Source organism: Chelonoidis abingdonii, chromosome 17 (genome assembly GCF_003597395.2).
Source record: "Chelonoidis abingdonii isolate Lonesome George chromosome 17, CheloAbing_2.0, whole genome shotgun sequence".
NCBI lineage: Eukaryota > Metazoa > Chordata > Testudines > Testudinidae > Chelonoidis > Chelonoidis abingdonii.
Genome location: NC_133785.1, coordinates 8,268,426 through 8,280,469, shown reverse-complemented (window position 1 = coordinate 8,280,469; position 12,044 = coordinate 8,268,426). Strand labels below are relative to the sequence as shown.

General features: G+C 58.1%; 2 protein-coding genes across 28 annotated transcripts in view; one reads left to right on the top strand and one right to left on the bottom strand.

Moving 5' to 3' along the window:
* The window catches only part of NRXN2 (neurexin 2), a 365,564-nt gene that overhangs the window by 29,225 nt on the left and 324,295 nt on the right, over positions 1 to 12,044 (bottom strand). For all 27 annotated transcript variants that reach the window (XM_075073260.1, XM_032798089.2, XM_075073268.1 and 24 more), the window contains one exon: positions 1,209 to 1,531. In XM_075073260.1, coding sequence (XP_074929361.1) covers positions 1,209 to 1,531 — 323 coding nt within the window. The remainder of the gene's footprint in view (positions 1 to 1,208; positions 1,532 to 12,044) is intronic.
* SLC25A45 (solute carrier family 25 member 45) overlaps positions 1 to 12,044 on the top strand; it is a 386,904-nt gene that overhangs the window by 69,554 nt on the left and 305,306 nt on the right. The gene's annotated exons all lie outside the window — the stretch shown is intronic.

The following is a 12,044-nucleotide window of genomic DNA, read 5'->3' as shown; positions in this document are numbered from 1 at the left end:
ACTGTGCCAGGACAGGAGACTAGACCCCACAGGCATCCCCTGGCATCTCACTGGTCTCCTGCCTTACCTGGGAGTTGCCAGCTCTTGAGGAGCGCAGGGGATGGGGATACAGGATAGGAAAGTCTTGCCTGACTCCTAAAATCCTCATACAGCCCCCCTGATTACCAGACCTCCTGCCATCTTCCCATCTCCCCTCCCCTAAGTCCCCTCGCACCTTCTCATCTCCCCTTCCCCGGGTAACCAGACCCCCCACACTTTCCCATCTCCCCTGCCCCGGGTACCAGACCTCCCCCACTTTTCCATCTCCCTTCCCCTGGGTACCAGACCCTGCCACTTTCCCACCTCCCTTCTCCCGAGTACCAGACCCCCTCACCTTCCCATCTCCCTTCCCCCAAGTACCAGACTCCCCCATACACATTCCCATCTCCCTTCCCCGGGTACTTGACCTCTCCCCATCTTCCCATCTCCCCTCCCCCAGGTACCAGACTTCCCCACCTTCCCATCTCCCTTCTCCAGGTACCAGACCCCCACACCTTCCCAACTCCCCTTCTCTAGGTACCAGACCTCCCTCACCTTCCCATCTCCCTTCCCGGGTATCTGATCTCCCCCCATCTTCCCATCTCCCCTCCCCCAGGTACCAGCCCCCTTACTTTCCCATCTCCCTTCCCTGGGTACCAGACCCTCCCTCCTTCCCATCTCCCCTCCCCCACATCACCAGACCCCTCCTCACCTTCCCATCTCCCTTTCCTGGGTACCAGACCCCCCCCCTCTTTCCCATCTCCCTTCCCTGGGTACAACAGCCCCCCACCTTCCCATCTCCCTTTCCTGGGTACCAGACCTCCCCACCTTCCCATCTGCCTTCCTCTGGGTACCAGACCCCCTCACTCTTTCCCATCTCCCTTCCCTGGGTACCACACCCCCCGACCTTCCCATCTCCCTTTCCTGGGTACCAGACCTCCCCACCTTCCCATCTTCCTTCCTCTGGGTACCAGACCCCCTCACCTTCCCATCTCCCCTGCCCCTGGTACCAGACCCCCCCCACCTTCCCACCTCCCTTCCCCAAATACCAGACCCCCCCCTTTCCCATCTCCCTTCCCCTGAGTACCAGATCCCCTGCCTCAATTTCTTATCTCCCCTTCTCTGGGTACCAGACTCCCTCTCACCTTCCTCTCTCCGCTCCCCCTCCTTGATTCCTTCCCCCTACTCACCTGGGTGATGCTGTCACGCATGGTGGGAGAGCGGCCGCGCCGTGTGGTGGTGGTGGCCATGGTGGTGGTGGTCTCCATGATGGTGGTGGACATGTCGGCCAGCAGGGTAGTGGCAGTGGTCTCAGTGGTCATGACGGAGGGCACCTCACCCACCAACCGGAGGTTCCCCTCCACCCACACGTTGGGGTCACTCTCAGCTGCCAGGGACAGCACCTTGAGCCCGTTGTAGTAGAGCCCCGAGATCTGGCCCTGGAAGGGGCGTCCCTGATCTCGGCCTCCGATCTTGATGGCGGCCTGGCTGTTAAATATTGTCAGCTGTCGACCTGCCAAGACGGGGTGCAGGGGAGTCAGGGTGGAGAAGGGAGAAAGGGGAGGGATGAGGCCCATGGGGGGGAAGGAGAGATGGAGTCACATGGTGGGGGTGGCAGGGGAGGGAAGAATAAACAGAGAAAGAAAGATCCTGAGTGAATGGCGGGCCGGGAGAGAAGCACAGCTCAGCCAGCCAGGGGCTGCAGAAGGCAGGGGTCCCCATGACAGCCCCCCAGCCACTGCTCTGACTGGGGGCCACAGCAATGCCCCTGCCCCACGGTCTCACTTCCTCCTCCCACTTCACTCCTTGCCGATCACCCACCCCTGCACTGGCTCCTAACGCACCTGCACATGGCTTCGGGCTGTCACATGCCCCTCCCTCTACCCCCAACCACCCATCTTCTTCCATCCCCTCCATCCAACCCCTCTTCCCCAACCACATCCCTTCTTCCATCCTCGCCACCCCCTTCCATGCAATTCCCTCGTTTCCTCCATCCCCAACCACATCTCTTCTTCCATCCCCGCCACCTCCTTCCATCCATCCCCAACCACACCCCTTCTTCCATTCCCGCCACCCCCTTCCATGCAATTCTCTCCTTCCCTCCATCCCCAACCAGACCCCTTCTTCCAATCCCGCCACCCCCTTCCATGCAATTCCCTCCTTCCCTACATCCCCAACCACACCCCTTCTTCCATGCCCTCAAATCCCTCCACGCCTCTCCCTGCACTCCTTTCCATCCATCCAACCCCCGCCTTCCCTCCAATTCCCTCCTTCCCTCCACGCCAACCACACACCCCTTCTTCCGTCCCCTCCATCCATCTCCTCCTTCCATCCCTCCTCCATCTGCCCAACTACCCCTTCCATCTATCCACCCCCAATCACCACTTCCCTCCCTCCATCCCCCACTGATCCACCCCCCATCCTCTCCCACATTCCTCCCACCATTATCCCTCCACACCCCCCATGTATCCGTCCCCAGACACATCCTTCCATCCCCCAACCCAATCCCTCCACCTCTCCATCTACACCTCCCCGCCCATCCATCTGCCCCCATACCCCTCCATCTCCCACACCTCCACTCATCCAACATCCCTGAACACCCCTCCATCTATACCCCCACACTCTGCATCTATCCACTCCCATTCCACCATCCATCCACCTCCTCCATCCCTATTCCTGCTCCACCCATTCATCCCCATATTCACTCATCTATCTATCTACCTTCCTTCCCAAACTGCCCCCCTTTCCCTTCCAGACCCTTGGGACCCATTTCTGCATTCACAGCCCCTGCATGGAACAGAGACAGTGAGTGGAGGAGGAGCGCGAGACATGCAGGCACAGAGAGGCGCTGGGCACAACCCAGACATTTGAATTGTTAGATGCCCTCTGGCTGATAATGGGATATGGGGCCCTTCCCCTCTAGGGGGTGTCAGCTCCAATCTGGCCCCACTGCAGGAGATGGAATGGGGGAATGACTGGCTCATGGGGGTGGGGAATGGGACAGGAGGCCCTTCCCCTCTCAGGGTGCAGGCTCTGGTCTGGCCAGCTAATCGGGAACGAGTGTGTGCGGTGAAGGGGCAGTGTTGGGGCATGAGCTGGCTGGCCCAGGAGTTCACAGCATCAGAGTTGTGCAGCCCCTCCTGCCCCCATGTCAGACAGAAGGCTGCAATGCAGCTGCCCAGGCTGAGGGGGAAGGAGCCAGATGCACCTGCCCACCTAGGAGACTGTGGGGAGGGCATGTGTGTGGGGAGGGGCTGGAGAGGGGTGTGTGTCTATGGGGGGATGGGATGGGGAGGGGTACATGTCTATGATGGGAGGGGCTCGGGAGGTGTGTGTGGGGAGGGGCTGGCGAGAGGTATGTGTCTATGGGGGGAGGAGCTGGGGAGAGGTTTGGGGAGTGGCTGGAGAGGGGTACATGTCTATGGGGGAGAGGCCGGGGAGGTGTGTGTGGGAAGGAGATGGGGAGGGGTACGTGTCTATGGGGGAGAGGCCGGGGAGGTATGTGTGGGGAGGGGACCGGGAGGGGTACATGTTTATGAGGAGGAGGGGCTGCAGAGGTGTGTGTGGGGAGGAGCTGGAGAGGGGTATATATCTATGGGGGAGGGGCCGGGGAGGTGTGTGTGGGGAGGAGCTGGAGAGGGGTATATATCTATGGGGGAGGGGCCGGGGAGGTGTGTGTGGGGAGGAGCTGGAGAGGGGTATATATCTATGGGGGAGGGGCCGGGGAGGTGTGTGTGTGGAGGAGCTGGAGAGGGGTATGTGTCTATGGGGGAGAGGCCGGGGAGGTGTGTGTGGGAAGGAGATGGGGAGGGGTACATGTGTATGTGGGAGGGACTGGGGAGGTGTGTGTGGGGAGGGGTATGTGTCTATGGGGAGAGGGGCTGTGGAGATGTGTTTGGGGAGGAGCTGGAGAGGGGTACGTGGTTATGGGCGGGACAGGCTGAGGAAGTGTTTGTGGGAGGAACTGGAGAGCGGAAGGTGTCTGTGGTGTAGGGGCTGGTGAGGTGTGTGGAGGGAAGGGCTGGAGAGGGTATGTATCTATGGGGGGAGGGGCTGGTGAGGGGAATTTGTCTATGAGGGGCAGTGACTGGGGAGGTGTGTGTCGGGATGGGCTGGTGAGACGTACGTGTCTATGGGGGCCAGGTATGTTGAGAGAGGCTGGTGAGGGGTAAGTGAGTATGAGGGAAGGGGCTGGAGAGGGGTATGTGAGGAGGGACTAGAGAGGGGTATGTGTCTATGGGGGTGGGGCTGGGGAGGTGTGTGTGAGGAGGGGATGGGGAGGAGTATGTGTCTATGAGGGGGAAGGGCTGGGGAAGTGTGTGTGGGGAGGGGCTTGTGAGGGGTATATGTCTAAGAGGGAGAGAGGCTGGTGAGCTTTGTGAAGGGAAGGACTGGAGAGGGGTATGTGTCTATCGGGGACGGGGTGAGGAGCTGTGTGTGGGGAGGAGCTGGAGAGGGGTATGTGTGTATGGGGGAGGGGCCAGGGAGGTGTGTCTGGGGAAGTGATGGAGAGGGGTACATGTGTATGTGGGAGGGAATGGGGAAGTGTGTATAGGGAGTGGTTGGAGAAGGGTATGTGTCTATGGGGAGAGGGGCTGCAGAGGTGTGGGGGGGGAGGGGCTGGAGAGGGTATGCGTCTATGAGGGGAAGGGCTGGCCAAGTGTTCATGGGGAGGAACTGGAGAGCGGAAGGTGTCTGTGGTGTAGGGGCTGATGAGATGTGTGGGGAGAAGGGCTGGAGAGGGGTATGTATCTATGGGGGGAGGGGCTAGTTGGGGGTACATGTCTATGGGGGCCAGGTGTGTGGAGAGAGGCTGGTGAGGGGTATGTGAGGAGGGACTAGAGAGGGGTATGTGTCTATGGGGGTGGCGAGGTGTGTGTGAGGAGAGGATGGAGAGGCATATGTGTCTATGAGGGGGAAGGGCTGGGGAAGTGTGTGTGAGGAGGGGCTGGAGAAGGGTATGTGTGTACGGGGGGAGGAGCTAGGGAGCTGTGTGTGGCAAGGAGCTGGAGAGGGGTATGTGTGTATGGGGGGAGGAGCTAGGGAGCTGTGTGTGGGGAGAAGCTGGAGAGGGGTATGTGTGTATGAGGGGAGGAGCTAGGGAGCTGTGTGTGGAGAGGAGCTGGAGAGGGTTATGTATGTATGGAGGAGGGGCCGGGGAGGTGTGTGGGGGGAGGGGATGGGAAGGGGTATGTGTGTAAGTGGGAGGGCCTGGGGAGGGGAAGGTGTCTATGGGGTAGGGGCTAGTGAGCTGTGTGTGGGGAATGGCTGAGGAGGGGTATATGTTTATGGGAGGAGTGGCTGGCGAGGTGTGTGTGGGGAGGGGCTGGAGAGGGGTACATGTCTATAAGCGGGCAGGGCTTGTGAGCTGTGTGTTGGGAAGGACTGGAGAGGGGTATGTGTTTAGGGGGAGGGCTGTGTGGGGAGGGGCTGGTGAAGGGTATGTGTTCATGGGGGAGGGGTGTATGAGAGAGGCTGGTGAGGGGTTTGTGTCTCTGAGGGGAAGAGCTGAGGACGTGTTCGTGGGGAGGGGCTGGGCCTGTGGGGTGTGGGGATGCAGAGCTGGCTGGAGGAGCAAGGGGGACCCATGAGTGTAAATGGGATCCGGCCCAGGTTGCCCACACTGGGCTGTTACAGGCAGGTGCTAGCTGGGATGTGTTTTGGGGGTTGGGGTTGGGGGGAGCACCAGCAGCTGATCTAAATCTGGGGGCCGCATGCGGGGACCGAAGCAGTGCCATCAAATTGATCTGCCTTCTAACCTGCTCCTGCCCCTGCCCCTGCCTCTCATTAGCCACGTCCCAGCTGCCATCCAGGTGGCGCAGAGCAGTTTAGAAGGCAAATCCTGGCCAACCCCCCCCCCCCGCCCCCCCCCGCGCGCTTCAAAGACGCCTTTTAAAAAAAGAGAGGAGAGGAGGATTGTTAAAGGGACCTTCTGTTGTGAGCAAAACCGACTCCAGATGGCTCTTACTGAACCATTATCAGCTGGTTAACGCTCTGACTTTACAACAGCTTCGGCTTTGGATGAATACTCTGGAAATCGGCAGGTTTTTAACCCTCTGAGTTTCAGCTTCTTGGGTTTTTTTAGAAAACAGGATTATTTTTGTTTTAATTTTCTTTTGCTTGGGGTTAAGAAATTGGCACCCAACTGCCTGGACTCCTGTCAGTCATTTGTTTTTCCCTGAGTTTGGGGGGGTTTAGCGCGTTAATTAGTTTTCACTCTCGTTAGATGGATTTTTTGTTTGTTTGTTGCTTATTTAAAGAGCTTATTTGTTATGTGGTTTATTTGCCACCTGGATTTTTTTAAGGGCCTACACCCGGATGCGTGTATACACACACAATACTGCCCTGTGTTAAATTTGTCTTGGATTCCTTCCCCGCAGCCAAACCCCTTGTGATTGCTCAGGTGGGAGGTGTGAGGCCTGGCAAAGCTGTGAGGCTTGTGAAGGCTGAGGATTAACAAACTCATGCCGCTTGCAAACAGAGCCTCACCAAACTTGTCACGCTTGTGAACACTGATGATCACCAACCTCAGGACGCTTCTGAAAAGGGGAAGCATCAGCTCATCTGTGAGGCATGAGACCCTTGTGGCAAATGCACATTTGTTGGGGCTTAGTTTAAATCCAGCTGACTTGCCAGCAGGAGAAGGGTTTGTTTGTGTGTGTGTCTCAGGGGAATGAGCAACCAGCCTAATGGAGCAGCTGGTGCTACCACACTGGCTGAAAAGCCTCCAGGGAAGCATTATTCTGAGGCAGACCTGCTTGCTTCTCTGCTATCCTCCATCTCTTCCTGTGTTTTATCCCTCAGGGATGCTGGTACAGCCGATCTGTCCAGAGATGCTTGCCCCTGTGCCCAGTGACCCAACCTGATCTCCCAAACATCAGCAGTGCCGAAAGTCAGGCCTTCGAGGAAGTGGAGCAGGGGCTCACCAGAGTGGGGTCTCCCCTCTCAGTCAGGGCTGATGACAGAAGTTCAGGTGGCAAGCCATGAAGCTGAACAGTGGATCCCTGATTGGAATCAGCCACCACAAGCTGGGGCATTTCTCCCAATCTCTGGGCACCTGGTTTGAGCATGGGTTGGGGCTGCACAGCTGGGTTCAGGCTGCAGCAGCAGGGCCACCCAGGACACAGGCCAGAAATCAAGAGTGGGAAGTTAGTGTTGTCTGATTTAATCTTAGTCCCAGAAAAGGGTGGCCTGGGGGAACTAGGCTGCCCACAAAGGCGTCTCCCCACAAACCGACAGGCGGGGGGGCATGGAGCACTGCTCCCAGGGGAGAGGGCTGGTCTCTTTCCAGTGCCTTTCTCCTGGTAGTGCTGGGACCAAAGCCCTCCCCAGGGTTTGCACTGCCAGACTGGGCTCTGGTTAGTGCGGCGAGTTGAAAGGCCAGGCCTACTGTGAGTGCAGCAGGCACCAGGCCGGGACAAGGTTGGGGATTCCTTGGTGCTGAAGGGGTAGTTGAGCTGCTGGCTAGGAGTGTGTGTGGGGAGACATGGGTCAGCCAGATGAATCGACTAGTGAATGAGATAATAGATAAACAGAGAGATGTGTATGGGGGATGGATGGTTGCATGTAAGGACGGATGAATGAATGGGGATGTGTGGGGATGGATGGAGGGGTATGTGGAGACAGAAGGAAGGAAGGGGGTGTGTGGGGACAGAGGGATGGATGGGTGTGTCGGGGGTGATGGATGGATGGGAGGGTGGGCATGTGGATGGATGAAAGGAAGGAAGTGTGTGGAGACAGACAGATGGAAGGGTGTGTGAGGATGGAGGGATAGATGGGGGCGTGAGGATGGAAGGAAGGAAGGGAGTGTGGGGAGACGGATGGATGGAAGGGGATGTATGGGGATGGAAGGATGTCTGTGCGGACAGATTAATGAATGTGTGGGGGGAGGATGGAGGGGTGGGGATGGAAGGAAGAGTGTGTGTGGATGGATGGGCACGTGGGGGGACGGATGGATGGATGGGGGTGTTTTGGAATGGAGGGGTGTGTGTGGGGATGGAATGAAGGAAGGGGGTGTGAGGACAGATGGATGGGTGTGTGGGGGGATGGATAGATGGTGGTGTGTGGGGATGTAAGAAAGGAAGAGGGTATGGGATATGGATGGATGGAGTGTGTGAGGATGGAAGGAAGGAAGGGTATGTGGGGGGATGAATTGATGGATGGGTGTGTGTGTGGGGAATGAAAGAAGGTGGTGTGGGGCTGGATAGATGGATGGGGGTGTGTGGGGATGGATTGATGGATGGGCTATGTGGAGCATGGATGGGTGGAAGGGGGTGTGGGGACTGATGGAACGGTGTGTAGGGACAGATGGATAGATGGCAGTGTGTGAGGATGGAAGGAAGAAAGAAAGGCGGTGTGGGGACAAATGGAGAGATGGATGGGGTGTGTGGGGACGAAAGGAAGGAAGGGGGTGTGGGGACGGACAGATGGAAGGGGGCATGTTGGTATGGATGGTTGGGGGTCTGTTGGTATGGATGGATGGTGTGGGGATGGATGGAAGAAAGGAAGGGGGTGTGGGGGCATGGATGGATGGGAGTGTGTGGGAATGGAGGGATGTGTGTAGGGATGGATTGATGGACGGGTGTGTGTGGGGGATGGATGGGTGGAAGAGTGTGTGGGGATGGATGGAGGAATGGGGTATGTGAGGATGGAAGGAAGGAAGGGGGTATGGGGACGAATGGATGGATGGGGGTGTGTGGGGATGGATGGATGGAGTGTGGGGATGGATGGAAGAAAGGAAGGGGGTGTGGGGGACAGATGGATGGATGTGTGTGTGTGGGGATGGAAGAAAGGAAGGGGGTGTGGGAGATGGAGGGATGGGGGTGTGTGGGAATGAATGCATGGAAGGGGGTGTGGGGAGATGGATGGAAGGGAGTGTATGGGGACGGATGGATGGTGGTCTTTTGGTATGGATGGATGGGGTGTGGGGACGGAATAAAGGAAGGGGGCATGGGGGATGGATGGATGGTGGTGTGTGGGGATGTAAGAAAGGAAGGGGGTATGGGATATGGATGGATGGGGTGTGTAGGATGGAAGGAAGGAAGGGTGTGGGGGAACAAATTGATGGACGGGTGTGTGTATGGGAATGGAAGGAAGGAAGGTGTTATGGGGGCTGGATAGATGGGTGGGGGTGTATGGGGATGGATGGAAGGAAGGAGGTGTGGGGATGGATTGATGGATGGGTGTCGGGGGGATGGATGGGTCAAAGGGTGTGTGGGGACAGATGGATAGATGGGGTGTGTGCGGGGGATAGAGAGATGGATAGAGTGTGTGGGGATGGAAGGAAGGGGGTGTGGGGACAAATGGATGGATAGGGTGTGTGGGGACAGAAGGAAGGAAGGGTGTGTGGGGACGGATGGATGGGGTCTGTTGGTATGGATGGATGGCGTGTGGGGATGGATGGATGGGGGTGTGGGGATGGACAGAAGAAAGGAAGGGGCTGTAGGGGATGGAAGGAAGGAAAGGTGGGTGTGGGAACAGATGGATCACTGTGTGTGGAGATGGATGGATGGATGGATGTGTGTGTTTGGAGGGGGGAATGACAGGAAGGAAGGCGGTGTGGGGGCCGGATAGATGGATGGGGGTGTGTGGGGATGGATGGAAGGAAGGAAGGGGGATGTGGGGATGGATTGATGGACGGGTGGATGGGGGTGTGTGGGGATGGATTGATGGACGGGTGTGTGTGGGGGATAGATGGGTGGAAGGGTATGTGGGGACGGATGGAGGGATGGGGATGTGGGGGGGATGGAGAGATGGATGGGGGATGTGGGGACAGATGGATGGAAGGGTGTGTGTGTGTGTGGGGACAGATGGATGGAAGGGGGTGTGTGGGGACAGATGGATGGGAGTCTGTTGGTATGGATGGCTGGGGTTTGGGGATGGATGGATGCGAGTGTAGGGATGGACAGAAGAAAGGAAGGGGGTGTGGAGGATGGAGGATGGGAGTGTGTGGGGATGGAAGAAAGGGAGGGGAGGTGGGGGACAGATGGATGGATGGGAGTGTGGAGGGATGGATGGGTGGGAGTGTGGAGGGATGTATGGGGATGGAAGGAAGGAAGGAAGGGAGTGTGGGGGGATGGATGGATAGATGGGGGGTGTGGGGATGGAAGAAAGGAAGGGGTGTGGGAGACAGAGGGCTGGATGTGTGTGGGGCTGGAGAGATGAGGGTGTGTGAGGATGGAAGGAAGGAAGTGGGTCTGGGGGACAGATGGATGGGGGTGTGTGGGGATGGAAGGAAGGACGGGTGTGTGGGGAGGAATGGATTGATGGGAGTGTGTGGGTGGATGGAGAGATGGATAGTGGTATGTGGGGATGGAAGGAAGGGGGTGTGGGGACAAATGGATGGAAGGGGGTTTGTGGGGATAGATGGTTGGGGGTCCGTTGGCATGGATGGATCGGGATGTGGGGATGGACAGAAGAAAGGAAAGGGGTGTGGGGGACGGATGGGTGGATGGGGGTTTGTGGGTATGGGAAAAAGGAAGGAGGTGTGGTAGACTAATGGATGGATGTGTGTGGGGATGGATGGATGGGGGTGTTTGATGATGGAAGGGAGTGTGGGGAACAGATGGATGGATGGGGGTTACAGGGATTAAAGGAATGGGGCGTGGGGGACAGACGGACGGGCGTGTGCGGGGAAGGAAGGAAGGAAGGGGGAGTGTTGGATGGATGGAAGGAAGGGGAGTGGGGGATGGATGGAAAGAAGGGAGTGTGTGGGGATGGAAGGAAGGAAGGGGGAGTATTGGATGGATGGATAGGGGTGTGCAGGGATGGAAGGAAGGGGGTGTAGGGGACGGATGGATGGATTGGGGGGGGTGGGAATGGAAGAAAGGAAAGGGTGTGGGGGACGCATGGATGGGGGTGTGCAGGAAAGGAAGGAAAGGTGTGTGTGGGGATGGAAGGAAGGAAAGGGGAGTGTTGGATGGATGGGGGTGTGCGGGGATGGAAGGAAGGGGGTGTAGGAGACGGATGGATGGATTGGTGGAGTGTGCGGGAAAGGAAGGAAAGGGGTGTGGGGACGGATGGACGGGGGTGTGGGGAAGGAAGGAAGGAAGGAAGTGGGAATGTTGGATCGATGGATGGGGGTGTCCGGGAAAGGAAGGAAGTGGGTGTGTGGGGACGGATGGAAGGAAGGGGGTGTAGGGGATGGATGGATTGGAGGTGTGTGTGGGAAAGGAAGGAAGGGGGTGTAGGGGATGGATGGGGTGTGGGGAAGGAAGGAAGTGGGTGTGCAGGGATGGATGGAAGGAAGGCGGTATGGGGGACGGATGGATGGAAGGCGGTGTGCAGGGACAGATGGAAGGAAGGCGGTATGGGGGACGGATGGATGGAAGGCGGTGTGCAGGGATGGATGGAAGGAAGGCGGTATGGGGGACGGATGGATGGAAGGCGGTGTGCAGGGACAGATGGAAGGAAGGCGGTATGGGGGATGGATGGATGGAAGGCGGTGTACAGGGACGGATGGAAGGAAGGCGGTGTGGGGGACGGATGGATGGATGGGGGTGTGCAGGGACAGATGGAAGGAAGGCGGTATGGGGGATGGATGGATGGAAGGGGGTGTACAGGGACGGATGGAAGGAAGGCGTTGTGGGGGACGAATGGATGGATGGGGGTGTGCGGGGATGGAAGGAAGGAGGTGTAGGGGATGGATGGATTGGAGGTGTGTGTGGGAAAGGAAGGAAGGAGGTGTGGGGGACGCATGGATGAGGGTGTGCAGGAAAGGAAGGAAGGGGGTATGCGGGGATGGATGGATGGGTGTGGGGGGGGGGGCTGGACAGCTGAAGATAGAAAACACCATTGCAGGTGTTGCATGCATTGCAGGAGTTGCCAGCAGCCCTCTGCCTGGCAGGGCAAAGCTCCCTCAAAGTTGGTGGCTTCTGTACCCCACCTCGATGTTCAGCAGTGAATTTGCACAGAAGCAGCCTCCCATGAGCCCTTGGGCTGAACCAAGAGGAGAAGGGCGCAGACGACATGCAGATCTCAAGCCTGGACGGTTTGGAGCTTTCAGGGATGAGGTTTGGAGCCAGTTC